Below are 18,325 nucleotides of genomic sequence, written 5' to 3'. Positions count from 1 at the left end.
TGTGTTAAAACACTTGCCAAGTACAGTGCCACAGCTCACAATAATTGCCATGTGTATTTAGCAAGTGAAGGTATACGGGTGGTGTCAGACTCCGAAATCTAATGGGTAGTGTAAGCCTTCTTTTTGGAACCCTAATGAGTAAACGTGAGCATTAATTTCAGAAACCGAATGAGTAAAAGTGAGCCAGCAATTTGATTAGAATGTTTTGGTCATACGTTATTTTGCTCAAATTTTTGAGAATTCATTTGAAACTAATTAGGAAAGAGCAGTTGGAAACAGGCTACCGACAAAAGCCTGTAGTGGTGAGAGACAGACTGAGGTGATGAAGCTATGAGCCATTGCTGCGTTTTACAGATCTGCTAGTCAGCGTGGTATAGCGACTGTTGCAGCAAACTATGTGGTGATAAATAGTCTCACACTTGGTTTTAGTGGAAGAGTGAAAGAAAGATTAGAGTCAGATACTCCTGACAGGTACTAGGGTGTTGACAGAGCTTGGAGCTGGTTGACTTCTGAGTTCTGTGGCAACCAGGATCTCGACCTGTTGTAAAAGAATAGCAACAGGAGAGAACTGTCATTGTATCAATTATGCTGCTCTCCAAGGCTGGATGCAACTAGCACAGTAAATCAAATATTCAATCACTTATGCTCTTAAAATGGCAATTGGAAATGATTAACCAACTGCTCAAATTAACGACTTTGGTGATTTGTTATTAATTTGCATCTGCAGAGCACATACTCTCACATTAGGATGACACTGAATCGTGTTTGTATGGTCCAGGGCTTTCCAAAGGTTTCCACTGCAGACCAGAGTCAGATTTACCATGGAGGTAGCCACCAGTTGATTGACTATGGCCATTGGAACCAGAGAGTTGTACCATATTGCTTACCTATTTACTCTGTTAGAATAGCTGCCCAATGTTTGGTAAATATATGCATAGCTAGCAGCCAACAGTAAAATATGCTTTTAGATGCCCTAAGAGCAAATTAATTGCATAACTGGGCTGTATACCAGATATATTTAGAGTTCTGCCTTAAAGTGTACAGCTGTAAGATGCGAGTGTGCCATTTCTTGGTGGGCAATGATGTTATAAACATGGCCATACACTACTAAAAGGCATAACTTTGCTGTGTTGTATAGGATTATTGCCTACCTAAAGCATACAGTTGTGCTTATGCATGGGGTATCTGATCTGCAAAACATACTGCAAAAATCTTTTAAAAAATAAAAACCGCCACCACCTGCATAACATGTTTATACTGATATTTAGAAAGTAATTTGCAGAACACATACCTTTGGGTCAGTGCTCATCTTGCATCACTGGGAGCAGGCCAATAGCTAGAGTCTGTGAGCCAAGAAACTGAATGGGGTATAAAGGTTAGTAGGGAGAGCAATCTCCTCAATTTCTACCCAAATGCCCGTTCCATATGCACCATGCTTCAGGATTTACTGTCCCAAAAGAGAAAACCTTTATATAGGAGAGGTAAAGATTAGGCCTGGGCGGTAAATTCCGTTCCGCTCGCGGAATTTAAGTAATTTCGCGTTCCACCTAGAACGCGAAATTGCCCAAAATTCTGCATTCCGCGACTTCGCAAAATGTTTTGCTTGTTCGCGTTCTCAAATGCGTGTTCGCGAGAAATTTTCCCCAAGCACGCAAACAGCGATTGTGAACAGTAAAATAGCATCGCGAACAAGCAATACTGCGTTTTTGCGGAATTTCTGCACGTACGGAGATGTTTTACCGTTCCGTGGAGATTTGCGCAATGCGATTACGCAAATTCCGCCCATCCCTAGTTAAGATAAGACATCTGCTTGGCTGCTGGTAGATAACCAAATAAGAATATCTAAGATGATAATCAAAGGAGATGCTCCGTAGGAGCTCTTTGGCCTGGATATCAATCAGTGGAGTCAGTATAAATCCATCCAGAAAATGAATGCAAAATTTGAACTTTTCCAGTAATTTCACAAGATGAATATCTTTCTACTGACACTCGAATAGCCCCTAAAGACCATCAGTGGGGAAAAAATATAGACCCCGTAAACTCCATTAACCTACATCTCATCTATCATACACTTGGTGGCATATTACTTTTGTGGTACCATTAGGTTAAGTAACTGAACAAAAGTTGGGATAACAATATCTCCCTAGAAGAAATCAAATTTACATTAGAGAAATAGGGAGGAGCCAGCAATATTGCAGATTGTCTTTTCCCTACAAAAGAACCCATTTATGACCCTCCACATTCTAGACATCATCATCAGCCCTAAAGCAGGGTTCTCCAAAATCTGTCCTGGATGTCGAATCCATGCCACATTTTCAGCATATCCCCATTTAGATAAAAGTAGTTAACTTAAAAATCTGGCATGGATCCAACCTTTCAGGGCAGACATTGGAGAACCCTGCTCTAAAGTAATGAGTACAGGTCAACTTAAAGACCCAAAAAATGGATCAGTGACGTGAGAAACATCTACCTCCCCTAGCAGAGAAAGTAGCTTGTTCCTTCCAACACACCCCACTGATCCAAGAAGTTAAGAAACTTGCAAAGCGATATTCTATAAGACCATGACAGGAATTGTGAATAAGAAATACTAAAAGATAGCCAATTTCACATACCTGATGAGAAAGTCGCTGACTGTGACAGAACGATTCTGGTGCATAAATTCCTGACCTACATCATTACAAAACCAAAGACTGAGTGAACGAAATACAAAAACAGCGTGTTATCGGATTCAGAACCACTTTCACTAGAACTAAGACACTTTTAATAAATAAAATTCCTTAAAAGTATTTATAAATGGTAAAAACATCTGCCCAAACCCCTAAATAGCTTATACAAGGGGGTTGGTGGGGAGGCGAGGGGGGGGGGCTCGTCGTCCCAAATCGCATTCTATAATTTTGGGCAGTTAAACACAAACACTAAACAAAAGTAACTCTAGAGGGATGGCCTACATATATTGGTCTACAATAATACCCAAATTATCGGACTCATATCATCATTTATCAATACCTGCATGAAACGTATGTATCCATACACTTCTTTAAATGTTGCTACACATCAATGTTTTATTTACGAATGTTTCTATTGAATCAAATTACACAACCTTACATCCAAGACACTGTATACACACACACACACACACACACACACACACACCCCCCCCCCCCCAAACCCCCCTCCCCAAATTGCCAGAGCTCCTTCCGAACCTCGTAGGACCCATGAAGTGTGGCGTGAACGCCAGCAGAGCACACTGCAAAAAATCCAATAAAGAGTCCCAGACAGTAAACGCGCTCTCAGGAGACAAGTTAGACAGCAAACAATCAAGGTGGAAAAGTTGTTTAATTCTCGTGATCAAGCGTTTCACCACACAAGAGAGCGCGTTTACTGTCTGGGACTGTAAAAAAACAATACATTGATAGCCCAAAACATAATTCCTAGTTGGGTCTGCCATGCGAAAGTCCACTTTCTTTCCCAAATCGCTGATCCCGTAAAGGTCTTTTCTTTGAACCAGGCTCTTTGAGCCACGTGTAATTTGACTTTCGGGTTTTCCCCTGGTAATAGAGCCACAAGTTTGCTTATTAGTATCTCGCCCAAGAGGATATTCGATCCAGTAAGCAGACTATATATACACACACACGTACACAAGAGATCCGACTATAAGCAATTTGGCGACGCATTAGGAAATTATTTTAAGGTTTTCACCGAACTGCTGGCAGCGTGCACATTGAACGGAGATGGGGTACACGCCCACATGAACAGCCACTTTGTCAGGATTGTTTTTAGTGGAGCAGGCACAGTTCCTCACGTCTTGGGGCTACTTTTGCTTGTTTATTCTTCCCATTTGCATGAGTGTCTCATTTAGGACAAAAGAAGAACTACGTGGGAGCATGGGAAGAAAGGACACCAGATAAATGTGTGGAGGAGTGTGGCTCGATGGTTAGAGCGGCAGACCCTGATGCAGAGTTCTGGCCAGGGACCAGGGTTCGATTCCCGCCACGGCAGGGTCTCGGGCTCAATTTCCTCAGACCTGTTAATTCTTGCCTCGGTGCCTATTCTAATCACGGGCCCCACGCTGCAACTCTGGGCAATAGCTTGCTTAGCCTCCACACCGGCCCCAACAGCGCTAAGGATGCCTGGCTTCACCCTGGGGGTGACCAGGAGTGGACACTTCACAGGGAAAGCCAGGAGGGGTTCCACAGCGGTATGAGTATCAGCGCCAGGAAACCGCATAGGCGACACCGCAAAGTGACCGTCTGGTGACAGTGCGCTCTATAAGTACCATGACATTTACATATAGATAAATATAGGGTTTCCAACTGCGTCTCTTGTGTAACCATTGGTTTATTCCCAGAGTGATATACATGAGCACAAGGTATCTAGTTGCTATGTCTGTGCTATGTTACCTTTAAACAGGCACAGTGTGCATGCTTGGTGTCTATTGTTCTACAGAGACATTATACACCCCTCATCGCTGTAATATTCTATGTTAGAAGAGGTTTGTTTATATGTAAATTCATCTGTATGATGCTTAGGATAATGACCAATACTGACTTGGGGTTATCCATTTTACGATTCTTTTAAATAAGCATGCCACACTCCCTTGTATAATCCTGAAGGGCCAGAAATTGATAGGCCGAAATGGCTATACTATTACTCAAGAGGAGTCCACATCACGGACAAAAAAGGAAGATTGATGCAAGGAATACCAGCCTAATCATAATAGATTTTCAGTGACGGACCAAGCTAGGAATTAAAAAAAAAACTCTAGCCGACGCGTCAAGAATTTTCAATTCTATTAAGGACACTGAGGCTTCGAATTATGCTTCTCTCTCTTTACCAAATAATAGCAGCCAATAAACTTTAAACAGCATATCCCCGGAAGGACAAACCCCTCCATCGTATGCATCAATCACAAAGGACCCACAGGTATAAATGTTTCTTCACATCATACAACTTCCTCTTTCTTTGCGAAAACCTTTAAACACAGTCTTTAAACTTGACCATTAAACCTTGCCGATTCTTTCCTCAACCTAATCTCAACTTTAACCACAGGAACATCCTCTCTTGATCCAATTTGGATACCCTCTTGATTCCTCAAGCCGGTTTATCTCTGCTCTCCTGAAAAGAGTACATAGGTCGTAACATACCACTCACTGAATGTATTTCCAACAATATTACTGGCGGGAAGAAACCCAATATTATTATGCATAACTTTCTATAAAATCAACATTGTCAATATGAACAATTCAAACATCATATTATATAATGCAGTTTCTAGGGTGGGATAATCCTCGCCTCTGTGTCCTTAACAGAATTGAAAATTCTTGACACGTCAGCTAGAATTTTTTTTATTCTATGGCAGTCCATGGAGGCTTCGGATTATGCTAGTTTAAAGATGATCCACCACCGTAGATGCCACATCCACAATTGGCTTATGATAAAACGTTTTAAAAGTAGAATCCGAAGACCAATCCGCCGACGTCAATGTCTTCTAATCTAGAACCTGTAGAAAAAGCTTTGAAGCCATACCTCGTCTCACAAAATGGGCTCCAAAAGCCGAAGTATCAATACCTGCCAGACTGAACAACCAAGTGACCCATCTGGCTAAAGTTTCAGCAGTGACTGGGCGAAAAGGTCTCTGTAAGGAAATCAACAACTGTCCTGCAGCGTAATTTGTAAATTCTTTGGTACAATCTTCATAAAAATTCAAACATTGTACAACACACAGTTTGCTATGATGTGGAAATGCAGGATAAGAAACATTTCCACTTTTTTTTAGTTCTTTTCTAAATATTAAAATGATACCCCTGACAGAGTGAATACCCTACCTGCTAAATCCAATGCTCGCATATCATACACCAGTCTACATGAAATCAAACATTAAAAAAAGTGTCAGCTATGCCGGTAGCTGTATATCCACATCCCACAATTGTGAATATCGTGGTTTTGGAGGATTCACCAACCTGATGACTCACCACTTTGCACACCAGTGGATGTTCCTCCACCGGTTTTCCATCCATGTGAGGATGACCCACCGAAATTGCAGAGCGAAAAACTGTCCGATAGGCCAAACCTTTACTTGCCATGTCGGACAGGAAATTAAATATCTTATGGATTCCGGATCCCACAGGATCCCCCTGTCGTTCAGCACACCAACTAACCCACTTACGCCAAGCCGACTCATATCGGTTATGCGTAGCGGGGCCCAGGATTGAGAAAAGAAAAATATTGCGCCTCAAACTCCCGGCAATTGCCAGCATCTCCTAAAAGTCTCCATACCATGAGGGACAACTGCTCCTAAGGTACTAACGGAGGAGGTTGACCCAGAGGGTCCGTCAAAATCTGTGGGAACGATAGCAGGCGTATTGGAGGCGTACACGACAGGACCAGTGCTGCTGGGAACAACGCTTGTGCTCTCCAACACAGGAATATCAACATCACCTGATCCCTCTGCCTGCGGATCTGCGCCAAAACTCTCTGAATCATGACGAACTGTGGAAATGCACACAGCATACCCTTTGTCCATGATTGAAGGAATGCGTTCGAGTTGATCGCCAGAGGGTCAGGTCACCGACTGTAAAACAGAGGCAGTTGCGTATTCAGCCTGATGCAAACAGATCTATCGAACAAGGACCCCACTTTTCATTCAGTTGTTGGAATATTCTGGGGTGAAGTTGCCAATCGCTGGAATCTCGAAGGAAACGTGAGTTCCAATCCGCCACCACATTGGCGCTGCCTGGAATGTACTCCGCCGTCACCGAGATGTGGTGTAGGAGGCAATAATGCCAGAAATACTTTGCCATTTCCACTAAAAGCCGGGATCTCGTGCCACCCATATGGTGGATATATCTCACTGCCGAGACATTGTCCATCCGCAGGAGTATACAACAACTCGCCTTCTGGGCAGAAAGCGTCCTGATCGCAAATGAGCCCACCAACAGTTCCAGACAATTTATGTGGAGTTCCAATTCCTCCGCAGACTATCCGTCCCCAGTCTCCACACAGCTGCAACGGGCTCCCCCAGCCCCGTCTGCTGGCATCCGACTCGATCACGACTTCTGGGACTGACGTGAATATGGCCTTGCCATTCCATGCGTCCATGTGTTCCAACTACCAATTTCTGTTCTGGCTTCCGCATTTAACAAAATAAGTTCCGTGTAGCTCAGGCCTTTGCATAAACGCATCATTTTCAACTTCTGGAGTGCCCTATAATGAAGGGACCCGGGAAGATGGCCTAAATCGAGGAGGCTAGAAGGCCAACTAACCTGGCCATTGTCCGTAAGGATATCGTCTGAGAGGCAAGCGCTCTCTCTCAATTCCTTCTTGATCGCAATTCTTTTCTTCAGTGGAAGCAAGAAATGTGCCACTATCGAGTTCACGTGGAACCCTAAAAACTCTATCGACTGTGCTGGAGTCAGTATAGATTTGTTTGAATTGATGACAAACCCCAACTCCAGTGAGAGTTGAGTCGTACACACTAGATGTCGAAGGACTCTACTCCCACTCTGTGCCAGGATATATCACTCTCTCTCGAAAAATAGGTACCGCCAGATAGGCATCTTTTAAATTGAGATGCACCATCCAATCCTTTTTAATAAGCAAATCTTAAAGTAAATGTATGCCCTCCATCTTGAAATGGCTATACACTACCCAAGAGTTGAACTCACTGAGAGTTAACAATAGTCGAAAGCCTTGATACTTTTTTTGGAACTGGAAACACAGTGCTGATAAAACCGTGATTGTGAGGCTCTGTCTCTACAATTGCTCCTTTTTGCAACAGTCATGCCACTTCGTTGTCTATAAAAGACCTCTCTACATGAGAAAAATGTAGTGGATGTGGTCTGGAAGACTGTTTTGGAGTTGCATAAAAATCTATCGGAAAACCTAGTACTGTCTTAAGTACCCAAGGGTCGCGTGTCAGGTTCTCCCACTTGTGTATAAACCAGGCACTCCGACAACCCCCTCCACACACCCCCTTTTGACATCTCCACACTGAATCAGGTTTACCTGAATAGGAGGCGTCTCTATCATTATTCTGTCCTCGATAGCCTCCCTTCTGATGTCTGCCTCTACCACCTCTGTTTTTGGTGGGCTAGAAATAGAACTGCTGGGCTCCCCCACATCCTCTCTGGTCAAAGCCTCTGGAGGTCTGATTAAATACACAGCCAGTCGCTCGATCCCGGAAGCGTCCGGCCCTGGTACAAAGGCCAGTGCGGAAACACTTTTTGAAATTACTTTGAGACTTGTGCAGTGCCGAGAACGTAGCCACATATTTACCCAACTCCTTTACACATTTATCATCCAACAATAACCCGCTCGCCAGGGTTCCCGCTTCTGTCGTGGCCATGTCCGCAAGTTGCGGATCAATCCTCATTAGGAATGATAGTCTCCTCTCTGTTGATAGTGAGCAAATTTTGCATTGCCCAGAAAACTGAGTGCCCTCTGCGCCCATTCCAATATCTCTGTCGCGTCTAAAGGGGTGTTGGAATCTTTGGCTTGCACGGCTGCATCGAGGATTTTTGTGAGAGGTCCCGAGGCATCTAGTAATTTGACTTGGCACCCTCTCCATGCCCTGTCTACCCCCTTTTTTGGGTCATTGGAACACTTTCAGAAACTTGCCCATATTAGGTTCCAACTCTGGCGTGTCAGCCACTTTGCCCAATAAGTCTGATCTAGAGCATTCAGACTGCAACGTAGCATGAACCTCGCGCTCAAAGCTTTGCCGGAGATTCTCCTGTACATAGTGTGCAACCTCAACACATGGCACCTATTCAGTGGACTTCGAGTGTACGATATTTCTGGAGTCAAAGAGCAGTTTTTTATTAGTTGAGACACTACTTACATTATGCGTATTGCGCTTCCTTTTAGGCTCTTCTGTATCCTGCTCAGAATCGGACGTGTCCGTAGAAGACTCCTCTTCCTAACCCTGGAATCAAAAAGGGATGAATTTCCAGAAAGGAGGGAACCGCCATAACCATGGTCCCTAATTACATTGGACGCCACCTTTGAAAGGACTTCCGCTGAGCAGTGTAGAGAGGACTCACCCAGTGATGCCCTAAATTTGCACTTTCCATAATTTTGCAGGGGCTTTGTAAATGGCTATAGAGCCTTGATCAGCACCCTGTTCACAGAACCCTGGATGTGGGTATCCAGGGCTTCCACCTGTTGCTCCTCCATCTGGTGCTCAAAGGGCACGTCTTCAAATTCTGCATAATCATCGTAATCTGCCCACTGGTCAACCTCCTCAGCGTAATACGCCATTGTGTTAATGGAGGTGCGGAGGAGATACGGGGAGGGGGGTGGGACCCAGGGGTGTCACTGAGACCAACTGAATAACACCAGTTTATGATGATTAATATGCAACAAATTGCCCTAACTAGTCCGTTCTGAACTTCAACAAATCAGTCACTCACCCCATTACTTACTTGAGAAATTGCCCAAAGTAGGAAAAAATGCCAAATTCAGGTCTTATTTATTGTGGAGGGAGCCACCCCTTACTCTCCCCTGAGGCAGTGCCTTGGAACATTTATTCGCCCCGCCGGGCGTTCAAAAGGGATAGAGGATCTGGCAGGATGTATGCGTGGGGAACCGATCTGAATGAAAAACCCAAACCGGCTGCTCGCACATGTGCGAACCTCACGGCAACATAAATAGGACTGCTCTTCGAGCAGCTGTCCCGCTGCACACGCTAACAATGCCACAGTGAGCGCCGATAAATAAACACTAACGTGTATTAACACAAAAATATCACCATCAATAAATGCAATTACGGCTTAATCTAACGATAAATCACAGTTGGATTGCTAGTGTGTGTGGTGTGTGCAAACTGAGCGGTCCTGAGGCGGAAAGCTGGGACAGTGAGTGAAAACTGCTAATTTGTCTTTTAAAAAAATTGCTAAGCTGACGTTTTTAACTTACAATAGGAATTTTATGGAACATCACTTACCCAGTTTGTTATTTACTTTGGAGATTCTTTAGTCACCATTTCGCAATAGCGGGTTATTTTCCCTCATCTATGGGCACTAACCGGAGCTAAATCGGCCCACTTGGCCTTCATTCCCGCCCCTACCGCAGCCGAGTAGATGCTGCCTGGGGTCCCGCCATCTTGAGTGAGGAGCAGGAGCAGGGCGAGCAGACTAGTGCTAGGCCCCTCCCGCCCTCGCCAGTATAAAATAGTACCCCCTCCAAGGATGCGCAGCAGACGGGCGCGCCAAAGTCAAGCCCGTCTGCGCCCGTCCGCAACGGGCCGGGACCAGGAGCCATAACCCCTGCCCCATCACCCAGCGATACATCTAATAGACCAAGAATCTCAGTCACATATTCCAGCAGCGACCTAAAAAAACTCAACACTATAGCCGTAACAAATTCAGCGTCCTGTGCACAAGTAGGACCCTTAAACACTATGGGCCCCTTCTGCTGCCAGAATTGCAGATTGGATAGTAACCCCTGGTACTGCCCCACGCCAATAAACACCTCAAATCTGGACATCAACTGTGTTTATTTTAATGCGAGATCCCTATCCAAACACGCGATCGAAATATGGGACACCTTGAATGAAAACAAACCTGATCTAGCCTTCATTACCGAGACCTGGCTGGACAATCATAGTACCCCAGACATTGCGACAGCACTCCCCGCAGAGTACATAATACTGAAACTGAATAGAGTAAAAAAGAGAGGAGGGGGTAGCCATTCTAGTGAAAGAATCTCTCACCTGTAGGCAGGAGGCCATCACACAGGTCGGCAACCATGAAGCCATGGCATTTTCAGTGTCCATAAACACGAATATATTATTCGGCGGTGTGGTCATTTACAATCCACCGGGGAGCACGTCAGAGTTTAGCACCCAACTCCTTGCACAAATCATGCCGGTCTGTCTCAAAAACAAAAACGTTTTGATCCTAGGAGATTTTAACATACATTATGACAATAGCAACAATCCACTAGCCAAACACCTAGCAGACGACATGGAAATATTACAATTGACCCAGAAAATTGAACAACCGACACAGAGAGAAGGACATATGTTGGACCTTATGTTTTCCAACATAGGATCCATCCTCGTTAACGATATAAAACCACTGACATGGACAGATCATTATATGATGAGTTTACCATCAATCTGCCCGTCAAAAACACCAGACCACTGGCTCAGGCTGCGGCAAAAACCAGGAGCTGGAAGAAGTTCTCGGTAGAGAAATTCCAACAACATTTCGACCACACAAACACTGCAGGAACCTCTATCGACCATGAAATAGGCCAACTGCAGAACAACATCATGAATGCACTGGAACACTGCTCAGTGCTATGCTCCAACCACAAACCCAGACGAGCATTGTCAGAAAAATGGTACGGGCCTGAATTAAAGTTACAAAAGAGGAAATGCACAACACTCGAACATAAATAGAGACTAATGAAAACCCAAGATGCCCGAATTGTGTATAAAAGGGAACTCATGATTTACAATAAAGCCATCAGGAAAGCGAAAAAAGAATATTTTACACGTAGAATAACTGACAATAAAAATTCATCCAAAGAATTGTTTAAAATAGTTAAAGAACTTTGCAGCCCTACAAATCTCTTGTCTAACCTGACCCCATCACAAGAAGGATGTGATAAAATAAGCGACTTTTTTTGCGAGAAAATAGACAAAATCTATACCTCTTTCTCCAACAATGACCTGGAACACGCCGAGCAATATGGGCTCCCCACCCCGCAGGCAGGTTGTTCCAGTTTTGGCCCCTTCTCGGAGGAAGAAGTGAGTAAGGTCATGTTAGAAATCAAATCAGGCTCCCCGCTGGATCCCTGCCCGTATCACATTTTCTCGCAACTAATCCCGATAATTTGTCCAGCAGTGACACGTGTACTCAACCTCAACATAGCTGAATTCCCAACAATTTGGAAAAACGCAGTAGTCACCCCACTGATAAAAAAAGCTGGCGCAGACATTAACAACCCCGCCAACTATCGGCCCATATCGCAACTACCCTATTTATCGAAAGTTTCAGAAAAACTGGTAAATAGACAGCTCTCTAACTTCCTTGAAATTAACAACTTATTGGATGTCTCCCAGACGGGTTTTAGGGCAAATAACAGCACCGAGACAACACTCTTGGCCGTGCTGGACAATATCAGAACACAGGTGGATCGGGGGAAAACAGTCGCCCTGATAATATTAGACCTTTCAGCGGCGTTTGATACCGCACCACACAACCTGCTTCTAGGAACCCTTGCGGCAAAAGGAATTCGGGCAAAAGCATTAAGTTGGCTCGAATCCTTTTTGTCTAACAGAACACAATCCGTGCGTCTGGGCAACTTTTCATCTCCCCTCCGGAACATCAAATATGGGGTCCCACAGGGGGCCTCACTAAGTCCAACATTATTCAACGTATATGTATCATCTCTGGCAGACATAGGGAGAAAGTGGGGTATCGATATTTGCTCATATGCGGATGATACCCAACTAATGGTAACCCTAGACGGAGAAGAGGACCCGAAAAATAGGTTGCTAAACTGTCTCACTGAACTATCAAGCTGGATGTACAGTCATTGTCTAAAGCTTAATGCAGACAAGTCAGAAGTCCTCCTGTTCGGTGGATCACAACAGCTATGGGACAACAGCTGGTGGCCCGTTGCCCTGGGTACCCCTCCCAACCCAACACTGACAGCAAGGAACCTAGGAGTCCTCATTGATAACACCCTGTCCATGAAAAACCACGTGTCAACAATCTGCGGCAAGGGCTTTGCACTGTTAAAAATGCTCAGAAGAGTCTTTCCATGGATCCCCATTGAGTGCAGAAAGATTCTAGTCCAGTCACTGCTAATGAGCAGGCTGGACTATGGAAACTCCCTGTTTGTGGGCATGGCAAATTACCTGTTCACAAAATAACAATTAGTGCAGAATGCAGCAGCAAAGGCAATCTGCAACAGGAAAAAGTATGACCCAGCCAAGAGCTGCTTGAGAGACCTTCATTGGCTTCCAATGAGGCAAAGAGCCTCCTTTAAAATGCTATGCATAACACATAGGGTACTGTACAACACCGGCCCCCACATCCTAAAAAACAGGATTAAGTTTTATGCACCCACCAGGAATCTTCGCTCTCAATCAACAGCAAGAGCGACAACTACTAGAGTTAAAAGAGCCAGGATGGGAGGGCGGGTCTTCTCCCATCTGGCCGCAACCAGATGGAACGATCTGCCCATGGATCTTAGACTCACGGACTGCCACGTGACCTTCAGAAAAAAATTAAAAAACATTCTTTTCCCTAAACCCGACTAACTCTGTATGACTTATGTTCTAGCCCATCACTTACTGCAGAAATCATAGCGCCGTGATATCCTATCTAGGATGAATGATTGCGCTTTAGAAGTTAAAAAAACCAACAAAAAAAACAGTTAATGAAATATAAAAAAGGACCTAACTCGCTGCTGCTGCTGCAGCAAAGACAGAGGAAGTTGTATGACGTGAAGAGACATTTATACCTGTGGGTCCTATGTGATTGGAGGGGGTTGTCCTTCCAGGGTTATGCAGTTTAAAGTTTATTGGCTGCTGTTATTATTCAGTAAAGAGAGAGAAGCATAATCCGAAGCCTCCGGACTGCCATCGAATTGTTTTTTGGATATATATATTATAATACACATACATAGTGAGTCTTGGATTTAAGGTTGTGTAATTTGATTCAATACAAACATTCACAAATAAAGTTGATGTATAGCAACATTTAAGGAAGTGTTTGGATGGATTAATAAGTTTGATACAGGTGCTAATAAATGATGATATGATTGCGATAATTCAGGTATTATTGTAGACAAATATATGTACATCCATCCCTCTAGAGTTCCGTTCGTTTTGTGAACCCCTTAAGAGAACATCTACTTTGCCAAAGAAAATCGTGGGACGCCTGCAATCTTTTCAAGGATAAATTGAAAAAAAAATGTAAGCCTCCTGCTGCACAATATGTAATCGAAGACCAAATTACACAAAGAATTATTTAGCACAATTACCAAAATCAGGCCTCTCATTTTCTACAACCTTTACCATCCTCACTCAAGAAGACTAGCCATTCTGTAAAACCTTACTTGCTGAACCCAAGCAATACCACCACATTAAAAAGGTACAGTTAAGGACTGTTTAAAACTAGAGCAGGTCATACCCCTATGATGTGAACACGTTCTGTACAGTCTTGAACTTTCCCTTTACTGAAAAGTCAAGGAGAGCTGCGTGGGGGGCTCAATTCTGATGTTTCGTATATGATACAGGACCTTTTTGACAACCTAAAACTTTAGCCTCACGGCCAGAAGTAGCAGGGGACCTGCAACTCTCAACATAGTCTATGATATCCTGCATTCTGCCTCTTCAAGCTCATAAATCTAGCATGAACATTTTCAAAGTAAAAATCACACCCCTCTACTGAGAATATTTTAGGGTAGAATGGGATTAAACAACGCAGTGCTAAGCTGGTTGGCCAGGGTTCGAGTCGGGGTACCACGTGGGAGGACGGCGTCCCCCACTTATTTTACCGGGTGGACGCCGTCCCCCTGCCAAACAGCTGGACTTCACTCTTTGGCCTCTCTGGGACGAGATCGGAGCTCACAGGCAGCAAGCTGCTCATGCGCTGACTTCTCAGATGCAATCGCATCTAAGAGGTGAGCGAGGGGAGGCAATGAGCCTGATGGCGCAAGCCACCTTTCGTGACGTCACTTCCTGTCGTAACGGTGATAGCGTCCCCCCCCCCACTTCTTTTTTTAGGACTTGTGCCCTGGGTTGGGCCATACGTTGAAAGCAGTGTTAGTAAATAATAGGGGCAAACTCCCTCACAATTCCCTCTGTGCTCCAGTAAGGCACTGCTCAAGGATGGATGCTAACTTCCACTGGTGTCATTCTTATTAGAAGAAGTGGAACACACAAGATTAGATTCTATGTAAAACACTCTGCCACCCACTGAGCCTCGTCCATGCTATATAACACCACTAATGAATAAACAACTACAAATACACCCATAATCATAAACGTATAGAGCATGTCCATGTGAAGTTATGAAGGAAGACATGGCAGCATGTCCAAGAAATGGCAGAAAACCTTTCGATCATGAGCGAACATATCAACGTCAGTTACTTAGTGGGTATTTTTAAATCGGGCGGGCGACAGCCACAAGGTCAGCAGAGCGTTTATGGAAAGCCCCAAATATCTAATGTAACATAGAAGGAAAATAAACAATGGCTCTTTGTAAAATTAAACACCAAGTGTGCCTGCAAAGAGTAATACACAGTGTTTTTCTGCGAAAATTGCTTGCTTTCTCTCAATGAGGATTACAGAGCAAAAACTGAGAAGGACTGAAGTGAGATGAGGCAGACTAAACCGGCCTAGCCCAGCCTGTGTTGTTTAAGTTTTGGCGAACGCACAAGAAGCACAAAAGGAGGAGCTAATCCTCTCCCCCTCCCAGGGCCTCTTAAAGGCTGAACTGTTAGTGTACTGTCAGCCAGTAACACGGGAGGTTGACTTCGCGTCAACATTACCAGTCACATGCCATCTGGTTGGCAGTGATGAGATATGGGAGAGGGAGAGAGAGAGAGGCGGGGCAATGGCATGAGCGGAGGACTGCAAAAAAAAAAAAAAATACGAAGGGGCAGTGACATGGAATTGACATACATAGTGATGGAAAGTCCATGGGCTGTGGCAGTAACGATAAGGGGGAGGTATGGCATGGCAGAATAGACTGCGAATGGACAATAGGCCATAAGCCCACAGAGCAACAGCTCTACTAGCACACTCTGCAATAACATTGTACCCACGTCCAACACTCACCCTGTCGCAGGTCCTGATTCTCCAGAACATTGTGAGCGCCATACTCCTGTACACCGTGCATGCGCAGGATCTGTACAACGGCATTACTGAATCCACACATGGGCTGGGCAGGTGTGCCCTTGATGAACACCACCACCTTGTGCTGCTTCACCAGTGACTCCAGTTCCTCCCGAGGCATAGTGGAGCCTCCGCTGCCCAGCCACCGGCGGTGGAGACCACCAAAGTTCCACGGTCTTAGTGGCACGCTGCGAGACAAGAGGGTACGGAATACGGGGGCACTCATGGCAGCCAGAGGCGTTGGAGGGGAAGAGATATCGGCAACAGTCCTCAAGGGTCACCACGCCGCTAGTAACTCACACTGAACCCAAACTTCGTCTGAACCTTAGCTCTTCCTTTACAACGCATCTATTGGTTGACTCCACAGCAGACCGTATTTCTATTGGAGAGAAGAAGCTGTCAATCAGCACTCGGAGCCACTTAAAACCTTTCAAACAGACACCTTGCCTACGTCAACTAAGAAACACGGCCATGCAAGGCTCCAATGAGAAATTGAATGGTTCAGAGGACCTCTCCGAAGATTAAACCAATCAGAACTCTGTATACAACGGCAATTCCATTCTGACACTTGAATTGACAGGGCGTACACTAGAGAGTGTAATGATTAGAAGACACTCACGCCAATCTTCATAGGTAGAAATGAAAAGCGATGGTTAGACATCGAATTGTTTTGATGTAGTTTCTCGTGATCGATGTTATTCGTCTAGCCTATGTGTGTCTGTCAAGGGTGCCCTGGCACGTTTTCATTGACTAGAACCACTTTGATTATTTGTGACGTTTCATATTTTCAGTGTTTGTATGTGTGATATATCACTGCCTTGTGTGTGACACTGCGTAACCCTTTATTACGTATACAACAAAGCTTTTATGTCCACGTAATGAGATAAACTTCATAATTTAACCCCAGCTGTACAGGTAATGCATATGAAATGCTTATACATCTGTTATGAGACATGTAGCTTACTACTTTGCATTGCACGGACTTCTACCTTGTAACGATAACGACCCAAGGAACAGGTTAAACTGTGAGAAACGGCTCCAACTGCCAATTAAAGCCCCAGTCTTCGTCATTAAAAATAAAATGTGATACTTTCAGCCAATACTGATTTTAGGCAATATCACATTGAATCCTGCGATTTGTGGTTTTCCCTTTCATATAGGTTTTGGGAAACGGCCTCTACAACGAAGCCGTTTCCACGAAATCCTTAACCACGCATGCAGTACCACGCATGCGTGGTTAACACGAAAGCCTTTACCACGCATACTTTTACTACGAGGTTTGTAGTAAAGGCATATGTGGTAAAGGTAAAAAGTAAAAAAGGGGGGCTTGGGGGGGTCTCCCCCCCCCCCAAAAAAAAATCTCACCTGAAGTCACGTCGGGTTATGTATTTAATCAGCGTCGTTTAAGAGAAATCGGAAAATAAACTTCCGCTTTCTCTTAACAACGTGTGACGTCACCACGCAAGCATCCGAGGTAAAGGTTATGCGTGGAAAACGAATTCCGTTGTAACGCATGCGTGGTAAAGGCATGCGTTGCAACGGAATTCGTTGTAACGTCATACATTCATAGGTTTTAGCAGGGCTTTACGTGGGATGAAAAAACTGGTGGGGGGGTCCCTCAAAGGGGCGTGGCCAATGTAATTAAGGGTGTGGCTTAAAAACATGTAAACTAAAAATCTGTGGTTAGCATAGTGGGCCACCCGACTAGCATTTTGCTGTTTCTGTCATTGTGCATCCAGATATATGATACAACAGTAACATCATACCTACAACAAGTGAGGACTCTATTGGCTTTGTCAATGATTTTTAGTGGCATAAGATAAATAAGCAGCAACCATGGCTTGCATATAATATTGAAAAAGCTTTGTCTTAAAGCCCTGGTGACAACATGACAATGTTGCTGCACCTGAGTTTCAAAAAGAGAAGGGAAATCCAGAGCGGAAATGACTCTTTAAAGGATTTCCCTTCCCCTACAACACTCACCTGCATAATGTCATGCATAATGAATCCTCTAGTGAGAATTGAGCAGTGTGAGCACGCGCACATGATGATGTTCCTACTGTCTCGAAGTGGGACTCTATTGGACTTGGTTTTGTGCCCTGGCGCAGGCGGTCCGTTTTTTTCTGGACTGCAGTGACAGAAGTCTGCTGCCACTGCAGTCCGGAAAAAAGTGCTAGGGGATAAAACAGAGCCCGATAGAGGCCCGTTTCAAGGCCCCCTTTAAAAAAACAGCCTGTGCTCAGTGTTGTGTTTATGTCCTCGCTGCCACATGATCTTATTGGATTCCACTCTAAGTGTTCTGTAACCTTGGAATCCAGTGAGAACAGTCTGAAGCAGATCGAGGCTGGAAGAGGAGTGTTCAGGCTGTCCTCCTCAACTTACGGCTGGGTTCTTGAATTAAACCTATTCTACTTCCACTTTTCGTGGAGTATTTACTTTGCAACATTGGCGACGGGACGGTCTTGA

The 18,325-nt window shown here is 44.5% G+C and overlaps 1 protein-coding gene across 1 annotated transcript in view; it reads right to left on the bottom strand.

The window, feature by feature from the left end:
- The window catches only part of GLRX5 (glutaredoxin 5), a 38,165-nt gene extending 21,954 nt beyond the window's left edge, over window positions 1-16,211 (bottom strand). Inside the window, exon 1 of the mRNA XM_078660116.1 lies at window positions 15,803-16,211. Within this exon, the coding sequence (XP_078516242.1) occupies window positions 15,803-16,085 (283 nt within the window). The 5' untranslated portion in view covers window positions 16,086-16,211. The remainder of the gene's footprint in view (window positions 1-15,802) is intronic.
- Between the last annotated feature and the right edge of the window lie 2,114 nt (window positions 16,212-18,325).

The sequence above is a fragment of the Lissotriton helveticus genome, chromosome 9, assembly GCF_964261635.1.
Source record: "Lissotriton helveticus chromosome 9, aLisHel1.1, whole genome shotgun sequence".
Classification (NCBI taxonomy): Eukaryota; Metazoa; Chordata; class Amphibia; order Caudata; family Salamandridae; genus Lissotriton; species Lissotriton helveticus.
Note: the sequence above shows the minus strand (reverse complement) of the source record. Positions and strands in the feature narration are given on the sequence as shown.